This window comes from Aethina tumida, chromosome 2 (genome assembly GCF_024364675.1).
Source record: "Aethina tumida isolate Nest 87 chromosome 2, icAetTumi1.1, whole genome shotgun sequence".
In the NCBI taxonomy this organism is placed as follows: Eukaryota; Metazoa; Arthropoda; class Insecta; order Coleoptera; family Nitidulidae; genus Aethina; species Aethina tumida.
This window is the reverse complement of record NC_065436.1, coordinates 5,813,035-5,837,537: the sequence shown is the minus strand read 5'-3', so window position 1 is coordinate 5,837,537 and position 24,503 is coordinate 5,813,035. Positions and strand designations below refer to the sequence as shown.

Genomic DNA, 24,503 nt, shown 5'->3' with positions numbered 1-24,503 from the left:
TACATTTTAAAATTTTATTATTTCTAATTGAATTATAGAATGGTGGATGCGCCAGTTTTAAAATTAAAATGTGATACAAAAACTAAAACTGTATTAAGATGTATTTTTTGTACTCCTTTTGTTTTTCAAATCACTGTGATTACCTCAAATATTGATTGATTAATATGTCAATTATTTCCACTTGATATTTCTGTTTGGAGTCACATTTTTTTTTATATACTGTATATGCTTAATTATAAAAAGAATAAATAAATATATGTATAAGCAATAATAACGTGAGTAGATATTACACATTATGGCAAATTAAATATGTTTTTTTTATATTCGGAAAATTGACACATGTCACATAAAAATGTTAAAACTTCTTCTTGTAATGTTGTAGCTAATGTTAATTATATGTATAAAATTTAAAGAAATTTAAGTAATTCATTTGTATATTGAAACATCAGTCAAAGTTAATAAATGTTTTCAAATATAACTTAAACCACAAGATTAAAATCATGGTAAGCTTATATTCGTAGTCATCTACATTATAATACTTATATTTTAGACCAGGATGACGTCCTCTAAAATGTCAGCATCTCATAAAAAATCCCTGGCAGTATATTGCAACACGTTCACACCGTCCAACAACAGATACTCCTTGGAGAGACAATTTATTAATAAGAAAAAGCGTTTTACATTATTGACTAAAGAGATTCATGAGAAGCAACGGTCAGGTCTTGAAATGTATGAAAGCTTGATGGTTATTAAGCACAAATTGAAGGAATTAGACAAGCAAGTTCAGTTGAAAGAGTTAAAACTGGTTAATATAGACATTGACAAAGACATTTTAGAAGATGATACTAAAAGCGTTAAAATTGAGTGTCGAGAGAACTTAAGATATTCCATACAAATGATGCTAGAGCAGTTGGTGGAAATATTTCATAACTTATTAAATGATACCACTTCTATATCAACTATGTTAGAAACAGATGAAACATCTGAGTTAATGGATGACAACCTGTTAAAGCAGAAGGGGTCGGAAATGAAGAAGCAGTTGGATTTAGTAGTTGAAGTGCAGAAAAAGAAATTTGAGGATATTGTGTGCAAATGGAAGACATTGGTGTCCAACAAACCAGAAGAAGAGAAAATGGGTGGTCACCATGTTATACATCAAATTGGAAACAACCGGCATAAGAAGTTATTAGAAGCAACCATGAAATATGGAAAAACCATCAAAGAACTCGAGAAGAAAATTAAGGTTTCTAAATTAAATTGTTTCTTTCATTATTCTTAAATTGCCTTCACAATATTTTCTATTATCTCTAAGTTATGTTGATATTTTGTCACAAATTGTAGCTTAGAAGTTCTTCTAAGTTACGTTACAACTAATTCTAGGATTTAAATGATGACATTGTACTCGAAAGGAAATCCTCATTGGAGCAGAAAAATCGAAACTGTATTAATAATGAAAGCATAAAAATAATAAAAGCTAAAATGCGTACTCTAGAAACAAATGTTAAAGAAGAGGAAGAAAAAAATTCGAACCTTACTAAAAAGCTACAGTAATATTATCAAACATTTATTTCATTATTATTAGTTTATGTTTGTTTTAAAGGGCAATTAAAAGCATACATAAGTCGAAGGAAGAACAGTGGCTAAAGGAAAAAGAAGAGCTGAAAAATATTATGAAACAACAAAAGGAAACTCTAGAGAAAATTACCAAAGAGAGGAATCAGTTCGAAGCTAGGTAACAAAACATAACGTCTGATATATTTAAGGTAAATAATTAATTTTATTAGATGCAAAGAAGTGGAAGAGAAGAGTAAACAAACGGAGAAATTGATCGTTGAAATTAATGAGCTAAAATCTCAAGTTGTTGGATTGAATAACAAACTAGAAAAAGAAAAAGAAGTTCGAAATCAAAGAGAGTTGATGAGTATAAGTACACATAAGTAGATATAATCCAGTTTCTTGATTTTCTCCATTCTTGTTAAGCAGATTTGAATAACTCAGTGGAGGAAGGACGTGAAGACAAGGTCTCATCAGCATATAATCTCCAACCAGAAGATACTGAATATCTATGTGCTTTTGAGAATACCGAAGAAGGCACAGAAGTATTAAATACAATACCTCCTTTAATTTTTATTAACTTATGTACATCTTAGGAATGCTATGACGTTGAATATTATATTATAATGGAATCTTGGAAACAAACAAACAAGGAAATCTCAAGGATGTAAATTTACTCAACAAATTTGTATCTTTATTTATTTATACTTTTAGATCTAAGGAATCTAATGATCTGATGAACCAGTTTCTCCAACTGACGAAGCTAATGGAAATGGAGAAGCAGCTTATTGTAAAGGAAAACGGTGATTTTGAAGGAGTCACTAAGAAGGCAATTCTGGATCTAACTGAAATGCAAATTCAACTTATATTACGTGATAATACTATAGAGCAGCTTAAGAAATCACAGGATAAGTTACTTGCAGAAAAAGTAATAATATGTATTTGGTCATTTACTTATGATTTTTTTAAATACTATCTAAATTTAAGAATTTTTATAAATCACTATAATTTTGATAAGATATCTTTGTTGTTTTTTGATAATAGATCAAAAATGTGGTACCAAAGGTGCTGAAACTCATCATGTTAAGTAGAAAATGTAATGTAAAAATTTTTAGTGCTATAATAACGTTAAAACTTTATCGAAAACTGTGAAATTATTAGAAAGTATTTTATATTTGATATTTCTGGAGTATTAATTAAAACAACTTAGGCTTTTTGATACAATTTTAGCACCACATTATTATTTTTGAAGTATTATTTTGATCATCTTTCAGATGTAGATATAGAGTTACTTATAACTTTCTATTTTAGATAAACAATGAGAAGGAGATCAAAGGTTTGAGAGAAAAAATGTACCTACGTGATCGAAAATTATTGGAATTATGGAACCGTAAAACGTACTCAAAGATATTGAAGACAGAATATAATTGCAGTTTAAAAATTGTGATTCCTAAATCATTAGAACGGTTGTAGTTATGTACTTAACAAAAATATACAAATATAGCAATAAATAAGTCCATAAATATTTTTTGTAGTTCAAGTAATACTTGTATAAAGTGTCATGAGGTTTAGTTTTAGGTTTTATTATTAATAGACTGATTAAATAATTAAAATATTTACTTCAAAAAGATAACATAATATAATGACATAAAAAATAAGTATAAAAAATAAAAATGAATTATTTTAAATATTAACAGAAAAATAAAAAGACGATTTGTTTTTATAAAAATATAAAAAGTATAAAGTATTATAAAATTAACATTTCTTCCCCCTAACTTTGACTTTTGAAGGTGGGGCGTTTGGATTAACACCATCATAAAATTCTTTCAACAAATTAAGTGCCTCTTCACTTCTGTGGCCCCCTTTAACAACCGTCCTTGTGTTTAAAACCTGAGCCACATTAAAAACCGTTTGTCCACCAAATCGATCATTTTTGCATCCATAAACCACGTTTTTGATGCCCAAATCATACAGGGCTGCAGCACACATTATACAAGGCTCTACTGTTACATATACAGAAGTCTCTGAAAACACCTTTTTGTGGTCCAGACTGTTAGAAGTGCAATATTCGTATAATTGATCTATGCAGTTTAGTTCGGCGTGCCTTGTGGCATTTTTTGTTTCATTGACGGTGTTGCGACCAACGCCACGTATTTCGTTGTTGTACACCAAAATACAACCGACTGGCACTTCTTTTTCTGCCAACGCTTCGTAAGCGTAGGAGAATGCTTTGTCCATGAACCCCACCTCTTCGTCAGTCAAGTCGTTTGCAGTATCACTCATTTTTTAAATAGGGCAACAAGTTGTTCTCCTCAAAAAATTGTCTAGCCTTCTCCGGCCAGTTTTGGTTGTTCAGTGCCCGAGGACTCGGATGTGGCAGTCGCACTATTCTGATGTTGCCCAGCGGTGGACTGCACACTTTTAACAACGTGTTGGCCTTTCTTTCTGAGTATTCGCCAACGGCGACAATTATTTCCGGGCTCAGGAGTTCTATTATCTCGAAAAAGGCGGCGTCGCAGGCTGTTTCTAGAGTTTTCTTTTGGTCTCCCTAAAACAACGTTTCCATTCATATAAAACTGTCTTTTGTATTATTTGAATTTATTTGAAAATAGCCATAACTTAATTTTGGATCTCCACACTTTTTTATAGAGACTATATAATTAATTATTAAATACATATACTCAAAGTAATTTTTCAAAAAATTTTGCTACACCAATAACCATAAGATAAACTATTGAAATAAATTAGGTACTTATTTTTTACCCAATATTTGGGGCAATATTGTGTTAAATTATTTTCAAAATATATAATTATTAATTATATATATTAAATTAAAGATTTAAACGTAATAAATCAATAAGGTGATCCAATATTCATAAGTTAAGAGCAAAGAAATTTTTAAAAAATTACCTGATGCACTGTAAAACTAAAAAACTAACAAAACATAATATATTTTTAATGAACTTATGTACATTAAATATTCCAAACTCACATAATCATAATTTGGAAAAATTTAGCCCCCTAATTTAATTTTTGTATGCAATTTTGAAGTGTTACAACATTTTTTATAAAAATAAAAACCAAAATTTGTCTTTCTCCAAGTCTTGTAATTTTTAAGAATGATCCTATAACAAAATAAACTCATTTCATCGACTTTAGACATACATAAATACCTTAATCTCAGATGGTGTCACATTTCCACCATCCGCCTTCATAAAAGCTAACGGACAATAATTATAAACAAAGCATTTCTTGAAAAAAGTCTCAGGTGTGCCACAAATTTCCTTCAGCAACGTCCAGAATTTATGACCACTCTGTTCCTTTCGAGTGCACTGAAACCCCTGAATTGGTCTGTTGGGACATTCTGTTAGGGGTTTATTTACGTCCCCGGATAATTGTAACCAATCACGAACCATACTAACATCACCAAAAGGAACGCCCGTCTGGCACATGCCATAAGGGCCTGGGTTCATACCAACAAATACTACTTGCTTTCTTGATGTGCAATATTTTCTGATGTACATTTCATTTGTGTCGAAGGCATATTCCAGGGGGTTATATACGTAATGTATTTTACCTTCAATAAAGTTCAATTTTGCCAACAACTGATTTAAGTTTAGTTGGATTTTTAAAATCTGATCGGGGTAAGATGGAGTAAAGTACTTAGATGTTTCTGATACTTGATTATCGTTTAATTTTATAGCTTTGCTTGAAGGAGCTTGTTCATCATGGAATAATTTCCTTCGTAACATTTTTACCTTCTTGATACACACAGCACACACACCTAAGTAGTTTAGTAACAGAAATTACTTAACCAAAAGCCATACGTTAGAGTCTTACTTAGCACATAATTTTAAGTATTTCATACAAAGAACTACCTGATAAACAAACTAAGTAAGATGTACTTCTAAATTAGATTAGATTAGATTAGAAGTTCTAATTCATCCAAACAAAACCGTGAAAATTATAGGTTATATTATTGTTTCCTAAGATCAAGGCTACTGAAGTAGAAATATCTAATCACAATTATTTTTAAATAATTTTCAAGCGCATTGTGAATTGAATTCAATTGATTTAATTTATATGGAATGCACAAATATTAACAAACCTGAAAAAGTGATACACATACATACTTTTACTTTTTATACTAAAACACATTTGCTTTGTACCCACTAAATTAATCTAACGACCAATTAAGTATTAATTTAATATTTTAAATAAGTTATAACAAATGGTTAAAAAAATGTTTATTATTTATATTAAGGCGGCAAGTTGTTGAAGAAGAAGATTAACCTACAATAACAAGGTATCACAGTATGCCATCAAAACAAATGGTTTCTAGATAAACAAAGACAAATGAATATGTTGATAGAGTGTTTATAGACAAATAAGTCAATTAAACATTACCGGTGATAGCTAACACAAACTTGAAATTGAAAAATGCCGGACATAAAAGTAACTCCACTTGGCGCCGGCCAAGATGTAGGCAGAAGCTGCTTACTACTTTCAATGGGCGGTAAGAACATCATGCTGGACTGCGGAATGCACATGGGTTACAACGATGAACGAAGGTTCCCAGACTTCACATACATAAGTCCCGATGGGCCACTTACACCTTTCATCGATGCTGTCATCATATCTCATTTCCATTTGGATCACTGCGGTGCCCTTCCTTATATGTCTGAGATGGTGGGTTACAGTGGGCCGATCTATATGACCCACCCCACCAAAGCCATAGCCCCCATTCTGCTGGAGGACATGAGGAAAGTCTCTGTGGAGAAAAAAGGCGACCAGAACTTCTTCACCTCACAAATGATCAAGGACTGTATGAAGAAAGTGGTGGCTGTCACTTTACATCAATCCGTCATGGTGGATAGTGAGTTAGAAATCAAAGCCTATTATGCTGGACATGTACTTGGAGCAGCCATGTTTTGGGTCCGAGTTGGTTCTCAGTCAATTGTTTACACTGGTATGTTGTCTTTCTTTATTGGTAGAATTTTACTACAATAATTTATTTTGTAGGTGATTATAATATGACTCCAGATAGACATTTGGGGGCAGCCTGGGTGGATAAGTGTCGACCAGACTTACTGATATCTGAGTCAACCTACGCCACCACAATACGTGATTCCAAACGATGTCGAGAAAGGGATTTCCTGAAAAAAGTCCATGAATGTATAGACCGAGGTGGAAAGGTTTTAATCCCTGTATTCGCCCTCGGTAGGGCGCAGGAATTGTGTATATTATTAGAAACTTATTGGGAACGTATGAATCTGAAAGCCCCAGTTTATTTTGCCTTAGGTTTAACAGAGAAAGCCAACAATTACTATAAAATGTTCATAACTTGGACTAATCAGAAAATTAGGAAGACTTTTGTGCAAAGGAATATGTTTGATTTCAAACATATTAAACCATTTGACAGGCAATATATTGATAATCCTGGTCCTATGGTGGTTTTTGCTACTCCTGGTATGCTTCACGCAGGCTTAAGTTTACAGATATTCAAGAAATGGGCCCCATCAGAGAACAACATGGTCATCATGCCTGGATTTTGTGTACAAGGCACAGTTGGGCACAAAATTCTTAATGGGGCAAAGAGAATAGAATTTGAAAACCGTATGGTGGTTGAAGTTAAAATGGCTGTGGAATATATGAGCTTCTCTGCCCATGCTGATGCTAAAGGTACACTTTACCTCTTTATTATTAATATTAGGTGTACAATTAATTGAATTCTAGGTATAATGCAGCTGATTCAATATTGTGAGCCCCGCAATGTGATGTTAGTGCACGGCGAGGCCGAAAAAATGGAGTTCCTGAAAGAGAAGATCCACCAGGAGTTCAAAATCAAATGCTACAATCCGGCGAACGGCGAAACAGCAATCATTACGACCCCAGTCAAGATTCCGATCGACGTGTCTTTGCCATTGCTGAAGAAGGAAGCGAAGAAATACAGTCTCCTGCCACCAGATCCGAAGCGTCGCAGGACCATTCACGGGGTTCTGCTGATGAAGGACAGTAGTGTAAGCATGATGGAAGTGGACGAGGCGTGCAGAGAAGCTGGTAAGACTTCAAAAAGCCCTTAAATATTAATTGTGGCACCTTGTCTTTCTTTCCCAGGCATTGTTCGGCATATAGTCCGGTTTACGTCTACAGTTCACATAAATGATTCGGGTTCTGCTTCTGCAACTGCACACAAACTTCACGATTTCATTAAGGAAAAATTGCCCCAATGGAACGTAACGTTTTCAGAAGGTGAAATATCTGTTGAGTCGGTACTGGTTAAAGTTGAAGGAGACGAGGACGATCAGAAAAGTGTATACGTTTCTTGGACCAACCAAGACGAAGATTTAGGGAGCTATATTTTAAGTATACTTAATAATATGGGAAAATAAATTTATTTATTTAGTATGTAATTGTGAATTTCAGCCAGAAATTCAAAATAAGATTGTTATAGTCTGATGTAATATTGAATTTTTACATAATAAATTAAAATCAATTGTTTTAAGATTTATATTGATTTAATTTTAACAATGAAACATTTAACATTTTATATTTATTGGAACTACATTGTAAATTTATGTGACTTATTCATAAATACTTTTCATGAATGTCATGTAAGAAAATGTGGCACGAATTACCTATTAAAAAAAATTACTTCAAAAATTATTTATAGTACCATTAATGGTGTTACCGTCAAAAAAGCTTGAAGAGATAAATCGGCAAGTGGACCAATACTTATAGAAAGTGGTGATTGGGCCTTAGCCATAATTATGATGAGTCCTCGTTTACATTTTAAGTTGAATTCGTACCAATTTAATTCATTATAGACCAACAACGATATGTTAAGGCTCTGTAAAATATAACATTTACGAATTATATTTGTAGTTATAAAAATATTTTATACCTGTACAATAATTTCGTTTCCATAATAATAAGAGACCCACATGATGTGCATATTTACACATAAGTAACACCAAAGAACAACTCTGTCCACAAATCTAACATTCTAAAAATGTATTTTATAAATATATGTTCAAGGTGTAGGAAGTAATTTACGTTTTTGGGTTTATTAAACATTTATACTATATTTTAATATTTCTCTGTTAAACTATATACAGTAGGAAAAGCATTTGACCCGTCTGAATTTAGAGGGAGACATCATGCAGGATAGAGACAGTAGAAGTCTCTCCCATAGTGGGAGGCATACTGTCTCTATTGTACATGATGTCTCTTTCAGGATTCAGATGTATCAAACTCTTTTCGTACTGTATATTACAAACTGAGAGATTGTCAGGGGGACAACTTTTAACCCACCCTCACTTAGGGGATTGAAGGTTTTGATATGCTTTTTGTGTTAAAAGAAATGTATTTATAAATTAAGGGATTAATTAATTAAAGTATCTACTGGTTAGTTACAATTTTACCCAATTTTTGAAAAACTTAATCAAAGACGAGCTTCCTTAGTCAATAGAAATGACACATGTGGCTTCAAAGACTCTAAGGAAGCTTCAAAAAGTTAAATGAGAAATTCTGTCATTCACGTTATTGTCTAATGTTACTTATTAAATGGTTTAATTGTAAAGAAGTCATAACAACTTAATCTTTTGTTCTGTTTCACGTACCTTTTCTTCATGGTGTAAATTTGCTTCGAAAAGGTTAATAAAGAACTATTGATTGTAATGGAAATAATTTTGATGAATAAAAGTTATGATATTTTAAAAAATTAAACGTTAAAAAGTAAATTAATTATTTAGGGATTGTAAAGGACTGATTATGTCTTACTTCATCATTGGTCATTAGAGCAATTAGGACAGAACCCAGTTGTAAAGATGATAGGATGAAATCCAACATAATGAATGTGCTTGTGTGTCGCCTTACTAACATAACATATCTGAAAAATAATTTTCTCTCATTACAAAATGGCAAAATATTAATAATATATAAAATATAGAAAAAAACTCACTCTATGAGTTCGTTATGAAGTAAAACACACTTTTTAATGACATTAAACCGAGATTCATGTATGTCTTCTACTGAGTCAGATTTAACATAATCGTCCATTCCAACCAAAATATGTTGTAAAACTTTTATGCGTCCTAAAATGTAGGTGGAAAAAGCAATAACAGACAATTTAGTGTACATCAGATAAAAAAAAGCCACTGTCAAAAAGAAGAACTGGTTAACAGCTATGACCCAATAATATCTGTTGGTGTCCACCGGGTACCACTGATAATATATAAAGGACCGCTTTCCTTCTAAAATTTTGAGGTGGTGTATTGCGAAACAAAAGCAAAATGTTCCACAAACACCGAAAATTTGTTGTCCAGCAACTATATTTATTTTACTATATTTTCCATAAATTTCTATTATACTGTTGTTTGACGTCGTGGACAACGTTTCTTCCATTTCATCAATTTCTTTAAACAACTTCTGAATGTCCGTGGACTGTATATACAACAAACTAACAAACATAATAATATACAGGGCAAAATAACTCAAACTTTCCCCCACAATTTGGGGATCATCCATTTTCATCGTCATTTCAACAACAACCAGTAAAAGATTTAATATATAAAAGGGCTTATTAGTTAAACAGTAAATTTTATAAATACTGTTTAAAATCATATTTGAGTGATCCCGTCCTTCACTTAAGCCGCACATTTGTTGTACCTTTTTTAAAAAACTTAAATGAAAGAAAAATTCTTTCATTTTGCGTACCAAGATTAAATCTGATCTGACTAACAAATAATGGTGACACAATTCTTTTATTAATACTACACAAGTAATGAAGCTTTTTTTATGGTAATATAAACTAATAATTAAGTAGAAGTAAGTAATTAAAATAACAGAGACAATGTAGCTGGACGTTATAATTTTTTGCACATACTTATTACAAAAACATATTTATTATTCAGTGCAATGTAGTAAAAAATGGTAATTTTAGAGTATAATATGAATATTATAATTTAAAAAATAACATCGAACATAGATGATCATTCTTTCCATTGGTACACATAAATTGACTTGAATCAAGGATCCAATTTTGGATCGAGAAAAGCATCCCCAAACAATAATGCATTGTATGTATTTAAAAACCTTTTCTATAAAAGACCTAAACAATAAACAAAGTATACCGGATGGTAAACATAGTACTATTAAATTCGTTTAAAATCATTACAAGTTATAAAAATCCAATTTATCACTGTTTGTTTATTAATCGTGACTTGCGTTTCTCATCATTACATGACATGTATTTATAACACTGTAATGCGTCTCGTGTGTATAAACAATCTAAAATTTCTACTACATCCAATATCAATCGTTATCTTTAATTTTTAGATATTATTTATATAGTCATAGTGTGACAAGTTTTTGTATAATAAAGGTGAATCGTGTTTTTTATGGTGACTCAATAAAGGTAAGCAATAAGTTACAACTGAATATTGTTTGTATTTTTAAACTAACCTGAATAATTAGGTTATATCATGACGAGTGACCATGTCTGAGTCACTCGAATGGAAATGGAATTATTCGACTTTTTTTAATTTAAAATAAACAAATATTAAAAATTATTTTATTTATATACACTTGTTATTAATTATATTTATTTCGTATAGTTTTTTACCTTAATAAACCATTATTTATTTTATGTTCACTATAAATAAAATAAAATTTATGTCTTGTGAAGGAGAAAGTTGTTTACTTCATATATTAACATAATATATTGTCAGCTGAAGAAACCGAAGAACAGTTTAGTAAGCGCAGCAAACTTTTGAATAAATTTTCTATTATGATCAAAAAGCGTCTCCCTTAAGAGAAAATTGATTTGAAAGATGAAGAAGAGGGAAAGACTAAGAGATGATCAGCTGAAGAGAGGGTCGATGAGGATGAATTATATGACAGGAAGAATAATAAGAAAAGAAACGTGGTATTCTAATTGATGACCTCAAGGAAGACGAGGAGATTGATTTGGAAGATGAAAAAGAGGAAAAGGCAAAGAAATGAGCATCTATAAATACCTGATATGTATAGTTGGATGGAGAATTCAGACGATAATTCTGCAGGAGAGGTCAAAGAGGATGATGTGGATGAAGTGTATGATAGGAAGAAGAATTAGATAGAAGGGTGAAGTAACTGAGGTAGAAAACATGAATGTATGATAGTGAGTCTGAAGACACTTCATAGATTTAAGATTAGACTAATCTGAATCTTTCATTTTTTTATGTTGGCAAACAACATTTTCTACTTTGTAACTAGATTTATGTACCTCTCTCACAGAAAGTCATCTTTGTCTTCTGGAGTTATTCAACCTATTATGGTTTCACTTGTATAAGAGTTTGGTCCCAACTCACCTAACTTAACCCAATAGAACCTGTGTAGATCACCTACAAAGGTAACTTCATATCAGAAATAACCAATCTATTACCTTTGAATATTTTATTGAAGCAGTGCCTCAAGAGTTCTGGCTCTCTTTAATTTTATCATTGAGCTTACAAAATACAGCGGCAAAGCAGCAAGCTTTTGGTTAATTTTACTTTTATCATGAAAAAGTGTGTCAAAGAAGATGAGGAATTTGATTTGGAAGGTGATGAAGAGGAAAAGATAACGAAAAGAGCATCAAAGAAAAACACTTCGACAAATATCTAACATGGCTAGTTGGATTGAGAGTTCAGACGATGATTCTGCAAGAGATGCCAAAGAGGATGATGAGGATGAAGTATATGATAGGAAGAATTAGAAAGAAGGGGGAAAGAAACGTCATGCTGACTTAGGTAGGGTCTCGGAGCTCTAACCCAATAGAATCTGTGTAGACCACCTTTATAGGTTGGATCATTTGTTTTTTATTATGAAAAAGGGTGTCAAGGAAGACAAAGAAATTGATTTGATAGATGAAGAAGAGGAAAAAACCAAAAGAGGATTATCAAAGAAAGGAAGAGATGATATGGATACTTGCATGAAGATGGCAGCACTGACAGAAGAATGGGAAGCATTGCCTTAAAAATTATGCCTCACTTTAATTTAGTGAATGCCAAGGAGGCAGCCAGCTATTCTCGACCTCAAACTGGACTTAGAAAATAGGAAACATGAAGCAACGGATATAATTTTCTATTTATATATTTCATGTCTTTTTAAACTTTTTGGTATTTCATTTATTTCACTAATTGTATTCTTGTTACAGACGTTCTGATCACAATGCTGTGGATATTAATTTCACTGATTTGTATGGCTGTCACATATTTATATGTGATCAAGCCCCACAAATACTGGAAGAGTGTCGGTGTAAAACAAGGCAATCCTACGATTTTCTTTGGTGACAGTTGGGGAATGGTTTCCCGTAAACAAAGCTTCACTGAAATGGTTTTGTATCTCTACAACATGTTTCCAAACACTAGGTAATTAATTTAATTATGATGGTGTTTAATAAAACAGGTAAATTGATTTTAGACATATTAAATATTTAGTATTTTAAACTGTAATTGCTAATAACATATTTTTTCAAGACAGATACTCCGGATTTTATCAGTTCTTAAAACCAACTCTTATACTAAGGGACCCAGATCTGATCAAGCAAATGGCAGTCAAAGACTTTGATCATTTCATGGATCATAGACCACTCGTTCCAGTGGAAAGTGATAACATCTTTGGAAAAAATTTAGTCTCCTTAAGAGGTCAAAAATGGAAGGACATGAGAGCGACAGTAAGTCCCTCCTTCACAAGTAGTAAAATGAAGATGATGTTTGGTTTAATTTCCGAATGTGCCAACGACTTTGTTGACCATTTTAAACAAAATAGTAACCAGGATGTTACTACAATAGAAATGAAGGATATATTTACCAGATTTACCAATGACGTGATAGCAACTGCGGTTTTTGGAATTGAAATTAATTCATTAAAAGACAAAGACAATGAGTTTTATGTCATGGGTAGGAATATGACCAACTTTAGTGGCTTCTGGAAGGGCATAAAGTTTCTAGGATTCTTCGCTTTTCCAAAATTATTCAAAGTAAGAATGTTATCAATACTTGGAACATATTTTAATTACTCAAGTTTCAGTTATTGAACATTAAAATGTTTAGTGAAGACGAGTATTCATTTTTCAAAAGTATAATCGTTGAAACAATAAAAACCAGGGAAGAAAAGGGAATTTTGCGTTCTGATTTGATACAGATTTTAATGGAAGCCAGGAAAGGTTTGCATAAATACGAAGATGGAAAGAGTGGAGATATTGATACCGGTTTTGCAACTGTTGAGGAATCTGAAATTGGCAAAACAAAGAAAGATATTAGTCTAACCGATGATGATGTGACAGCACAGGCTTTGGTTTTCTTTTTTGCTGGTTTTGAAACTGTGTCCTCTTTGATGTGTTTCATGTGTTACGAGTTAGCCGTCAATCAAGATGTCCAAGATAGGCTTAGAGAGGAAATTCAGCAGACACTAAAAGATTGTGGAGCAAAATTAACTTATGAGGCTTTAATGAAAATGAAGTACATGGACATGGTTGTATCAGGTAAAATATCAAAAAACTTGTACCTACTTATGTTATAATGTTGTTTAATATTTTAGAAAGCCTTCGAAAGTGGCCCAATGCTCCCGGTACAGACAGAATCTGCACTAAACCTTACACAATCGAACCAGTACTCCCAGACGAAAAACCGATACATTTAAAGATAGACGACGTAATCTTCTTGCCATTTTTCGGCCTTCATAGAGATCCTCAATATTACCCAGATCCAGATAAGTTCGATCCAGAAAGATTCAATGATGAAAACAAAGGCAACATCAAACCCTACACTTATCTGCCTTTCGGAGTTGGGCCAAGAAGCTGTATTGGATCAAGGTTTGCCATTATGGAAACCAAAGCAGTCTACTTCCACCTTTTAGCTAATTTTAAAATTATACCTGTTAAGGAGTCGGTAATTCCGTTGAAAATTTGCAGGAAAAGCTTCAATTTGACTTCTGAAAATGGTTTTTGGTTTGGTCTACAAAAATTATAATTCATATGTGCTTATTATTAATATTGTATAATTAATATCTAGTTATAATCTAGTTTCTAGGTCTTATTAATATGTATATTTTAAATAGTATTTGTTGTTCCACTTAAATAGATAGCAGTATTAGTGACAGTTCATCCACCGTTTACCTAAATAAAGAGAATAAAACAATTGTCTTAATTGCTTTTACTATTTGTGGTATTGTTGTTCAATTTCATTGAACTTTCATTACTTAGACTTACTAAGGAAAAAGTAAGAGTAGCAGCTACAATAAAAAATATAAAGACACCTTTACTCCTGGCGTTGTAGAAGCACTGGTTGAAAGTCACAAGGAGAGTATCTGCTGAAAGTCTTTAAAATGACTCATAAATAGTAAACATCCACAAGCATAGAAAAGATCAAAATTGGTACTAATAGAAACAAAGAGAAGGGTAAACTCACCAAATACCTAAAGATCACTTTGTATCTTCAGCTTCAGCTATTTAAAGCTACTAGAAAGAACTCCAAAACCATCATATTAGAAGCAGGAGAAGAATCGTGCTCTTATCTACCATATATACAGAGGGTAATGAAGATATTTCGTAAACATCCTAAAGCATGGGAAAAATCAAAATTGGTACTAGTAGAAACAAAGAAAAATGTAAAATAAACTCATCAAATACCTAAAGACCAGCTTGTCTCAGTTGCAACTGAAAGCTTCTGAAACAGGATTTGGCTACAAAGAAGACAAACTTTTCTCTTATGCATTTTATTTAAAACTATTTGATCAACTGTTAGCTGTGGGTGATTTACATTAGTAAAACATTAATCATTATTGATTAGGTTCGTGTATATTTCAGTTATTTTTATTCTAGTATTAAGTCTAAGTGTTGTGCATACTATATTATATATTATTATATTATTATTATTATATTTATAGTAATATCAGTGGCAAAAATGTGTTTGTTTCTAAAATGTGTGTAATAAAGTTATTCATAAATACTTTTTATGAATGTCATGTAAGAAAAGGTTGCACGAATTACCTGTAAAAAGAATTATATTAAACATAATATACAGTTCAAGATTCTGATACAATTACTGTTAAAAAAGCCTGCAAGGATAAATCAGCCAGGGGACCAATACTTATAGCAAGTGGTGTCTGAGCTTTGGCCATTATCATGATAAGTGCCAGTTTACATTTTGGGCTGAAGTCGTACCAGTTTAATTTATTATACGCCAACACAGATACATTGAGGCTCTGCAAAATGTGACATAATTACTAATTACATATATAATTTTAAACATATTATTAATAAGAACGTAGACTAATACACAATACACATCATAAAATGGAACCATAAAATGTTGATGTCCATTTTATTAGAAATTAATTTACAATGGAAACATCCTAAACTGGTTTTTCCTTCTAATTTATCTGTGAATGTGGTGTTATCAACCTTTAATCTCTTTTGGTGACGACATGAGAAATTATATTATATATTGTTTGTAAGAACTAGCTTAATCCTGATCTAATAGTTCCAAAAAAGAGTTTCCGAATATTTCCTACATTTTGGTTATCCTATTGTTCATCTGCTTCTGTGTTCTTGCAAATTTGAAACCACTAGAGTTGGTGTGGCACTGCTTTTAAATAAATTTGATAATATTGTATGATATTCGTTTTGAACAAAATAGTTTTTGACACATTAATACTTTTGTATTAGTTTACTGGTCTCTTGGACAGGGGTCTTTTACCTATTTATTTAGTTGATTTTTATGAATATGGTGATATTACTATCCAAAATCTTGTCAAATATGTTTAGACAATTAAAACAGGTCAACTTGTCAGTCCTTTGACTGATTTGATTTTTGATTTTGGCTGATGCCCTTACTTTCTCTTTAGAAATTATTATCTGGATGGTCTAATATTCCTTCAAGTTAATTAAATAACAATTTTAAAATCTTTTCCCTAGATCTCTTCATTTATTTCTTTAGAGAGTAGAACACAATCATCCCATTTGCTTCCAGTATGATGTTCTTGGTATCTTTCTAGCAGCTTTGAGTTTGTGGAGACTGTAGAAATCCTACTTTTCTGTTTACCTTGATTCTCTGTTCTTCCAAACTGACAACAGTATGGACCACCAAAGCATGAACAAGATGTCGCCTTTAATTTGACAGAAGGTACAGGTCACGAAGACCTGAACAAAGGACTTATCTTTTTAAATAAATCAGTGAACACATTAACTGAAGTTGAGTTAATAAAAGAATGTGAAGGAACACCGAAAAAGTGCAACAAACCTATAAATTTAATGAACATTTCTGTTATGTGTAGAAATACTCAACAAAATATAAGTAAGGTGTTTCTAAACTATTCACTAGATGAAGTTATCAATAATTTTTCCAGAAAAGCCTTCGAAGGACAATGACAGTAAATTTCCTGTAAGTAAACCATTGTTTTCCATGAAGGAAAGGCCTAACTTCCTTCCGAGAGGTCTTTCACCTGTTTTACTAACAAAGAACATAGAAGTAGAAACATCGATGGCTCAACATTCGAAACTGCACTTCCACAACGCTTTGTTCCAATATGTCGATGATTTGAAGCTACTCAAATGGGAGAATTATTTGCAATATCAAGATAAAGTAGATAAAAAAGTAATTGTGTCAGTTAGTAATTTTGAGTCTTCCAGATTCTAAAATATTTTTCCAAAAATTGTACGAAGAAAAGACCAAGTTGTTCCAAGATGATATACTAACTGTTGATGCCATTCCCAAGAGTTTAAGGCCTGCAAATGGCAAAACTTTCCAAAAAGACGTATTTAAGTTTCTCCAAGTAATTGGACCGGTAGACAAGAAGTTCATTGCTGCTATAGACACAAGAGATGAATTATTGATAATTTTTGATCAGTATGCTGCCCATGAACGACTATGTTTGGAATATTTGGAAGAGAGTAATTACATACATTCGACTCCAATTTAATTTTATTAACAACAAAGTTTTAGACTACTGAGGTGTTTAAGTAGAATGTGCTACAACCACCATTTTTATTAGACAATGAGAAATAAAACTTTTGGGAGATAATCAACCATTTCTGGACTCTGCTGGGTTGTCTATGGAGTTTCTAACAAACTGAGTGATTATAAAAAAGATTCCCTTGTGTGTTTATAATAACTCAAAAAACGAAGTAAGTATATTATTAAAAATAGTTGAAAATAAACTAGTCACAATGAAATAGGTATCACTTTTTGAAATGATTGTGACTAGTTTATCAATTGTCCATTTCAGCATGACCTGAGCATCCTAAATAAAACTGTAGAAATATTAATATAAGAAATAATAGAAATTTTACAAGAAAGAAGGAATGTGACAACTGTGACACCCAATATAATTAAAAAAAGAATCACGATGGAGGCTTGTAGAGGTACAAATGGTTATCACAATTCTTCAAATTCCTTTCAAGCTAATCTACTAGATGAAGTAATCTATGAATTTACAGGAAAGCCTTCAGTCTACAATAATAGTAAATTTCCTGCAAGTAAATCATAGTTTTTCTATGAACCAAAGACCTAATTTCCTTTCGAAAAGCTTTTCTCTCGTTTTACTGACAAAGAACATAGAATGAGAAACAATGATAGGTACATACAAACAGTAAAAGTAATTAATACCTGCACAATGATTTCGTTCCCATAATAATAAGTGACCCACATGATATAAATATTTATAAGTAAGTACCACAAAAGAATAGATTTGTCCACAAGTCTAATATTCTAAAAAAATGTTGAACTTAAAAATGTGGAACAAACTGAGCTGTATAAGATTTGTTTTGTCTTACTTGGTCATTCGACATCAAAACAATAAGAGCTGAACCCAGTTGAAAGGATGATAACATGAAATCCAACATAATAAAAGTACTTGTGTGACTCCTTATTAAAGTAACATATCTGAAAATTTGTTTAATAAATGGACTGAATTTATGTTTGTCCAAAAACTCACTCTATAACATCGTTATGCATAGAAACGCACTTTTTAATTACACGAAACCGTGATTCATGTATGTCTTGGTCGGGCTGTAATTTAGCATAATCGTCCAACCCGACCAAAATGTGCTGCAGCACTTTTATGCGCCCTAAAATGTAGGTGGAAAAAGCAATGGGGGACAGTTTTGTGTACGCCATGTAGAAGAAGGCAACGGTCAAAAAGCAGCTCTGATTGAAGGCGACGAACCAGTAGTACTTTTCGGTGTCGATCGGGTACCACTGATAGTATATAAAGGAGTGTTTCCTTTCTAATATTTTAAGGTGGTGCACACCTAAACAAAAGCACATTGCTCCAAGCACGTAAAAAATTTGTTTGCCAGCAACAATGTTTATTCTGCTGTATTTTCCATAAATATCTTTTATATTTTTGTTCGACATTTTGAAAATAGTTTCTTCCATTTCATCAATTTGCTTGAACAATCTCTGAACACTCTTTGATTGTATGTACATCAAACTAACGAACATAATGATGTACAAAGCAATGTAGCTCAAACTTTCGCTCAGCACCTCAGGATCATCCATTTTGGTCGACGTTTCTCCAATCACCAATATGAGGTTCACGATGTAATAGGGCTGGCTCATTAGTGAATAAATTTTATAAATGCTTCTTAAAAATTTATTTTTGTGGTCCATGTTTTCACTGAAGCCACACATTTGTCCCACCTTTTTTAGGAAACCTAAGTGCCTCTTCTGTTGCATTTTTGATGGACTAACTAACGAATGACAATGAGGTAATTCTTTTAATGAACCCTTTATATACTGATATAAATATTGATTGTAATAATATAAAGTAATAATTAAGTTGAAATATCTGTATAATTAAAACAATATGGATGATGCAGTTGCATCTTATAATTTATGTATACACAAAGACATATTAATTATTCAGTACTTACAACGAAGTGATACTGATAAGCTGCAATTATCATGGCTCTACTACAAATATTTACTAGGTGAGAAGAAAGTGAATATATTATATTCACATAGTTTGTTAGAAACTCCATGAACAACCCAACTGAGTCCAGAAATGGTTGATTATCTCGTAAAAGTTTAATTTCACATTGTCTAATAAAAATGGTGGTTGTAGCACATTCTACTTTAACACATCTATAGTCTAAAACTTTGTTGTTAATAAAATTAAATTGGTATCGAATGTATGTTGAATTACTCTCTTCCAAATATTCCAAACATAGTCCTTCATAGGCAGCATGCTGATCAAATACGATCAATAATTTATCTCTTGTGTCTATAGCAGTAATGAACTTCTTGTCTATCTGCCCCATTACCTGTAGAAACTTAAATACGTCTTTTTGGAATGTTTTGCCATTTGCAGGCCTTAAACTCTTGGGAATGGCATCAACAGTTGGTATATCATCTTCGAACAACTTAGTCTTTTCTTCGTACAATTTTTGGAAAAATATTTTAGAATCTGGAAGACACAAAATTACTAACTGACACAATTATTTTTTTATCTACTTTGCCTTGATATTCCAAATAATTCTCCCATTTGATCAGCTTCAAATCGTCGACATTTTGGAACAAAGCGTTGTGGAAGTGCATTTTCGAATGTTGAGTAATCGATGTTTCTACTTCTATGTTCTTTGTTAGTAAAACGGGTGAAAGACCTTTCGGAAGGAAGTTAGGCCTTTCCTTCATGGAAAACAATGGTTTACTTACAGGAAATTTACTGTCATTGTCCTTCGATGGCTTTTCTGGAAAAATTATTGATAACTTCATCTAGTGGGTACTTTGCAAACACCTTACTTATATTTTGCTGACTATTTCTACACATATCAGAAATGATTTTTAAATTTATAGGCTTGTCGCACTTTTTCGATGTTCCTCCACATTCGTTTATTAACTCATCTTTAGTTAATAAGTTCACTGTATTATTTAAAAAGAGAAATCCTTTGTTCAGGTCTTCGTGAGTTGCACCTCCTGTGAAATTAAATGCGACATTTTGTTCATGTTTTGGTGAGTCCACACTGTTTAAAACGTTTGGCGAGGTTGTCTGGTAAAGAAATATACTTCCCTTGTTTTTATGCCTTTATCTTCTTCTAATACTTTTATATTTAATGAGTTATTTAAAAAATTAAGTAGTTTATCTGGTTGATAATTAAATGGTTGTGATACACTTTCAATTGTAAAATGGTCAGGTTTATAAAAATTAAGCAACAATTCAATTAATTTACTTCCGCAAGCATTCTTTATGAATTTTTATTTTATCTTTTAATAGACTGAATAATTGTTGTCAAATATCATCTCCCATTTTTTGTTTTATTATCTATTCTTTGTTTAAAATGTTCATTGACTCATTTAAAAAGGTAAATTCGTTTTCATCATGGTAATCATAAACTGATTTTGAAATACCAAGATGTTTCCAAAAGGGGTGATCAAAACATGTAGAACAAATTAAATAAAGAAGAAAACCTAAATATATTTTTTCTACGCCACTGATTATTAAGCGTTTCATATTCCTGACCCAATAGGAGCTAGTATGTAATTAAAATAATAGAGACAATAGAATTAAACGTTATAATTTATACATACACATATTACAAAAACATATTAATAATTCTAGCGAATGTTTCTATACATTTTAAATGAATGATAGGCGGGACCGACCCCGAAGCTGTCACGCTACCCCTGACCCTGGTAACTACATATCTGACTTACACATAAGTTCACCAATATTCTCAAAATTTTAACATATCATTATGTACAGGGCATATAGTAAATATTTTATGAGAATATTAAAGTCAATTATTAAAACCTTCATAAAATTCCATTATTTTTTAAATTCAACTTAAAATATTTAGAAAATCAGATTTTTTCTTTTCTTATATGAAATTTGCTTACACAGTCTTTAGTATTATTGAAATACAGATTCTTTAGAATCTTTAGATTCCTTAGATTCTTTAGATTCCTTAGATTCCTTAGATTCCTTAGATTCCTTAGATTCCTTAGATTCCTTAGATCCCTTAGATTCCTTAGGTTCCTTAGATTCCTTAGATTCCTTAGATTCCTTAGATTCCTTAGATTCCTTAGATTCCTTAGATTCCTTAGATTCCTTAGATTCCTTAGATTCCTTAGATTCCTTAGATTCTTTAGATTCATTAGATTTTTTGTATTCTTTGGATTCTTTGGATACTTTGGATTCTTTAGATTCTTTAGATTCTTTAGATTCTTTAGATTCTTTAGATTCTCTAGATTCTTTAGATTCTTTAGATTCTTTAGATTCTTTAGATTCTTTAGATTCTTTAGATTCTTTAGATTCTTTAGATTCTTTAGATTCTTTAGATTCTTTAGATTCTTTAGATTCTTTAGATTCTTTAGATTCTTTAGATTCTTTAGATTCTTTAGATTCTTTAGATTCTTTAGATTCTTTAGATTCTTTAGATTCTTTAGATTCTTTAGATTCTTTAGATTCTTTAGATTCTTTAGATTCTTTAGATTCTTTAGATTCTTTAGATTCTTTAGATTCTTTAGATTCTTTAGATTCTTTAGATTCTTTAGATTCTTTAGATTCTTTAGATTCTTTAGATTCTTTAGATTCTTTAGATTCTTTAGATTCTTTAGATTCTTTAGATTCTTTAGATTCTTTAGATTCTTTAGATTCTTTAGATTCTTTAGATTCTTTAGATTCTTTAGATTCTTTAGATTCTTTAGATTCTTTAGATTCTTTAGATTCTTTAGATTCTTTAGATTCTTTAGATTCTTTAGATTCTTTAGATTCTTTAGATTCTTTAGATTCTTTAGATTCTTTAGATTCTTTAGATTCTTTAGATTCTTTAGATTCATTAGATTCTTTAGATTCTTTAGATTCTTTAGATTCTTTAGATTCTTTAGATTCTTTAGATTCTTTAGATTCTTTAGATTCTTTAGATTCTTTAGATTCTTTAGATTCTTTAGATTCTTTAGATTCTTTAGATTCTTTAGATTCTTTAGATTCTTTAGATTCTTTAGATTCTTTAGATTCTTTAGATTCTTTAGATTCTTTAGATTCTTTAGATTCTTTAGATTCTTTAGATTCTTTAGATTCTTTAGATTCTTTAGATTCTTTAGATTCTTTAGATTCTTTAGATTCTTTAGATTCTTTAGATTCTTTACATTCTTTACATTCTTTAGATTCTTTAGATTCTTTACATTCTTTAGATTCTTTAGATTCTTTAGATTCTTTAGATTCTTTCTTTAGATTCTTTAGATTCTTTAGATTCTTTAGATTCTTTAGATTCTTTAGATTCTTTAGATTCTTTAGATTCTTTAGATTCTTTAGATTCTTTAGATTCTTTAGATTCTTTACATTCTTTACATTCTTTACATTCTTTAGATTCTTTAGATTCTTTAGATTCTTTAGATTCTTTAGATACTTTAGATTCTTTACATTCTTTAGATTCTTTAGATTCTTTCTTTAGATTCTTTAGATTCTTTAGATTCTTTAGATTCTTTAGATTCTTTAGATTCTTTAGATTCTTTAGATTCTTTAGATTCTTTAGATTCTTTAGATTCTTTAGATTCTTTAGATTCTTTGAATTCTTTAGATTCTTTAGTTTCTTTAGATTCTTTAGATTCTTTAGATTCTTAAATTCTTTAGATTCTTTAGATTCTTTAGATTCTTTAGATTCTTTAGATTCTTTAGATTCTTTAGATTCTTTAGATTCTTTAGATTCTTTAGATTCTTTAGATTCTTTAGATTCTTTAGATTCTTTAGATTCTTTAGATTCTTTTGTTTAAATGGAGGATAATATCGAGATATTTAGCTTGATGTAACTTTTCAAATTGTTATTTAATATATCCCTGAGCAAAAATAAGTCTAAGGAGAACCACCATCATGTTTCTCTGTGGGAGTAACAAACTTTTTAAGTAGTTTTGTCTTTTCACATGTTTAACATAAGCAGAACTATCACTTTTATATAAATGAAATTTATCCTTGTCACTAAAAAGTACCACTTGGGCAGTTTCTCTAAATTTTTTAATAATTTTTAGTAGGATACTTGTTGAATTCCTTTAATTGGACAAGAAATTGAAACTAATTTCGTTGTGTTGTGGAAATGTTTTATTTTTATGTCATATATTTGGAAACACTTCATTAACTTTGTAAATATGTGTATTAAAACTAATTATTTTAACAATGTTTTTAATTAATTCATTTAACTAACAGGTTAAAGTTACTCGATTTGTTTTGTAATCAAATGGCTTATTCATAAATACTTTTCATGAATGTCATGTAGGAAAATGTTGCACGAATCACCTAAAAAAAAAAATAAATTACACACAATGGTACAAAGACAATACTAATAAAGTTACCGTTAAAAAAGCCTGCAAAGATAAATCAGCCAATGGACCAATACTTATAGAAAGTGGTGTCTGCGCCTTCGCCATTATTAAGATAAGTCCTCGTTTACATTTTACATTGAATTCGTACCATTTTAATTTATTATACACCAACACTGATATATTGAGGCTCTGAAAGACATAATTATTCGTAACTAACTGTTCTTTGATTATTTGACATGGACTTGTTTCCACTTCTGTCCTTTTCACCCCAAATTACCCAAAAAAGTAATATGGAATTATTTAGAAGTGAACAAGTAACAAAAACTTTAAAATGTCTTTGGCACACCACATCAAAGATCGACATTACTTTTCGGTCCCCCTAATATTAATAAAGTTAAGTAGTACCTGTACAATAAGTTCATTTCCATAATAATAATTAACCCACATAATGTAAATATTTACAAATAAGTACCACAAAAGAACAAACTTGTCCACGAGTCTAACATTCTAAAAAAAGTTTACTTAAATCAAATAAATCCAATTGAGGGTGTATTATTATATCTTACTGGATTATTGGACATCAGGGTAATAAGAATGGAGCCAAGTTGTAAGGATGAAAGCATGAAATCTAACATAATAAAAGTACTTGTGTGGCGTCTTATTAAGGTA

The 24,503-nt window shown here is 31.0% G+C and overlaps 7 protein-coding genes and 1 long non-coding RNA gene across 9 annotated transcripts; 4 read left to right on the top strand and 4 right to left on the bottom strand.

Annotated features, from left to right (window-relative positions):
• Nucleotides 1-180: 180 nt before the first annotated feature.
• Nucleotides 181-3,081, top strand: LOC109603485 (coiled-coil domain-containing protein 39). 2 transcript variants are annotated; one of them, XM_049962836.1, is made up of 9 exons: nt 181-275; nt 551-1,243; nt 1,381-1,547; nt 1,601-1,732; nt 1,785-1,921; nt 1,984-2,099; nt 2,151-2,221; nt 2,269-2,482; nt 2,866-3,081. In XM_049962836.1, exons 2-9 carry the CDS (start codon nt 557-559, stop codon nt 3,025-3,027), a joined length of 1,686 nt encoding a protein of 561 aa, XP_049818793.1. In that variant the 5' UTR covers nt 181-275; nt 551-556; the 3' UTR covers nt 3,028-3,081. The 2 variants fall into 2 exon arrangements, with proteins under 2 accessions (XP_049818793.1, XP_049818792.1); XM_049962835.1 differs by lacking the exon at nt 181-275 and adding an exon at nt 364-503.
• Nucleotides 3,082-3,153: 72 nt separating this feature from the next.
• Nucleotides 3,154-3,837, bottom strand: LOC109603494 (tRNA-specific adenosine deaminase 2). Its single transcript, XM_020019994.2, has one exon. The coding sequence runs from the start codon at nt 3,835-3,837 to the stop codon at nt 3,310-3,312; it is 528 nt and encodes a 175-aa protein (XP_019875553.2). The 3' UTR covers nt 3,154-3,309.
• Nucleotides 3,830-5,627, bottom strand: LOC109603493 (single-strand selective monofunctional uracil DNA glycosylase). Its single transcript, XM_020019993.2, has 3 exons — nt 5,395-5,627; nt 4,728-5,338; nt 3,830-4,102 (listed from the first exon to the last, which is right to left on the bottom strand). Exons 2-3 carry the CDS (start codon nt 5,304-5,306, stop codon nt 3,830-3,832), a joined length of 852 nt encoding a protein of 283 aa, XP_019875552.2. The 5' UTR covers nt 5,307-5,338; nt 5,395-5,627.
• Nucleotides 5,628-5,881: 254 nt separating this feature from the next.
• On the top strand, nt 5,882-8,061 carry LOC109603492 (integrator complex subunit 11). Its single transcript, XM_020019992.2, has 4 exons — nt 5,882-6,523; nt 6,577-7,236; nt 7,291-7,614; nt 7,672-8,061. The coding sequence occupies exons 1-4, from the start codon at nt 5,995-5,997 to the stop codon at nt 7,944-7,946; spliced, it is 1,788 nt and encodes a 595-aa protein (XP_019875551.1). The 5' UTR covers nt 5,882-5,994; the 3' UTR covers nt 7,947-8,061.
• A 77-nt stretch (nt 8,062-8,138) lies between these two features.
• LOC126264517 (odorant receptor 13a-like) lies at nt 8,139-10,232 on the bottom strand. The gene is made up of 5 exons (XM_049962837.1): nt 9,518-10,232; nt 9,337-9,445; nt 8,459-8,560; nt 8,246-8,404; nt 8,139-8,192 (listed from the first exon to the last, which is right to left on the bottom strand). The coding sequence occupies exons 1-5, from the start codon at nt 10,213-10,215 to the stop codon at nt 8,139-8,141; spliced, it is 1,122 nt and encodes a 373-aa protein (XP_049818794.1). The 5' UTR covers nt 10,216-10,232.
• Nucleotides 10,233-10,818: 586 nt separating this feature from the next.
• On the top strand, nt 10,819-14,718 carry LOC109603490 (cytochrome P450 9e2-like). Its single transcript, XM_020019989.2, has 5 exons — nt 10,819-10,972; nt 12,734-12,947; nt 13,060-13,558; nt 13,609-14,062; nt 14,119-14,718. The coding sequence occupies exons 2-5, from the start codon at nt 12,748-12,750 to the stop codon at nt 14,547-14,549; spliced, it is 1,584 nt and encodes a 527-aa protein (XP_019875548.2). The 5' UTR covers nt 10,819-10,972; nt 12,734-12,747; the 3' UTR covers nt 14,550-14,718.
• A 745-nt stretch (nt 14,719-15,463) lies between these two features.
• LOC109603497 (odorant receptor 30a) lies at nt 15,464-19,128 on the bottom strand. Its single transcript, XM_020019996.2, has 5 exons — nt 18,514-19,128; nt 18,353-18,461; nt 18,186-18,287; nt 15,625-15,783; nt 15,464-15,568 (listed from the first exon to the last, which is right to left on the bottom strand). The coding sequence occupies exons 1-5, from the start codon at nt 19,077-19,079 to the stop codon at nt 15,515-15,517; spliced, it is 990 nt and encodes a 329-aa protein (XP_019875555.2). The 5' UTR covers nt 19,080-19,128; the 3' UTR covers nt 15,464-15,514.
• Nucleotides 17,426-18,154, top strand: LOC126264520 (uncharacterized). The gene is made up of 3 exons (XR_007547211.1): nt 17,426-17,470; nt 17,523-17,704; nt 18,017-18,154. It is a non-coding gene; the product is annotated as an uncharacterized LOC126264520 (long non-coding RNA).
• Nucleotides 19,129-24,503: the final 5,375 nt, after the last annotated feature.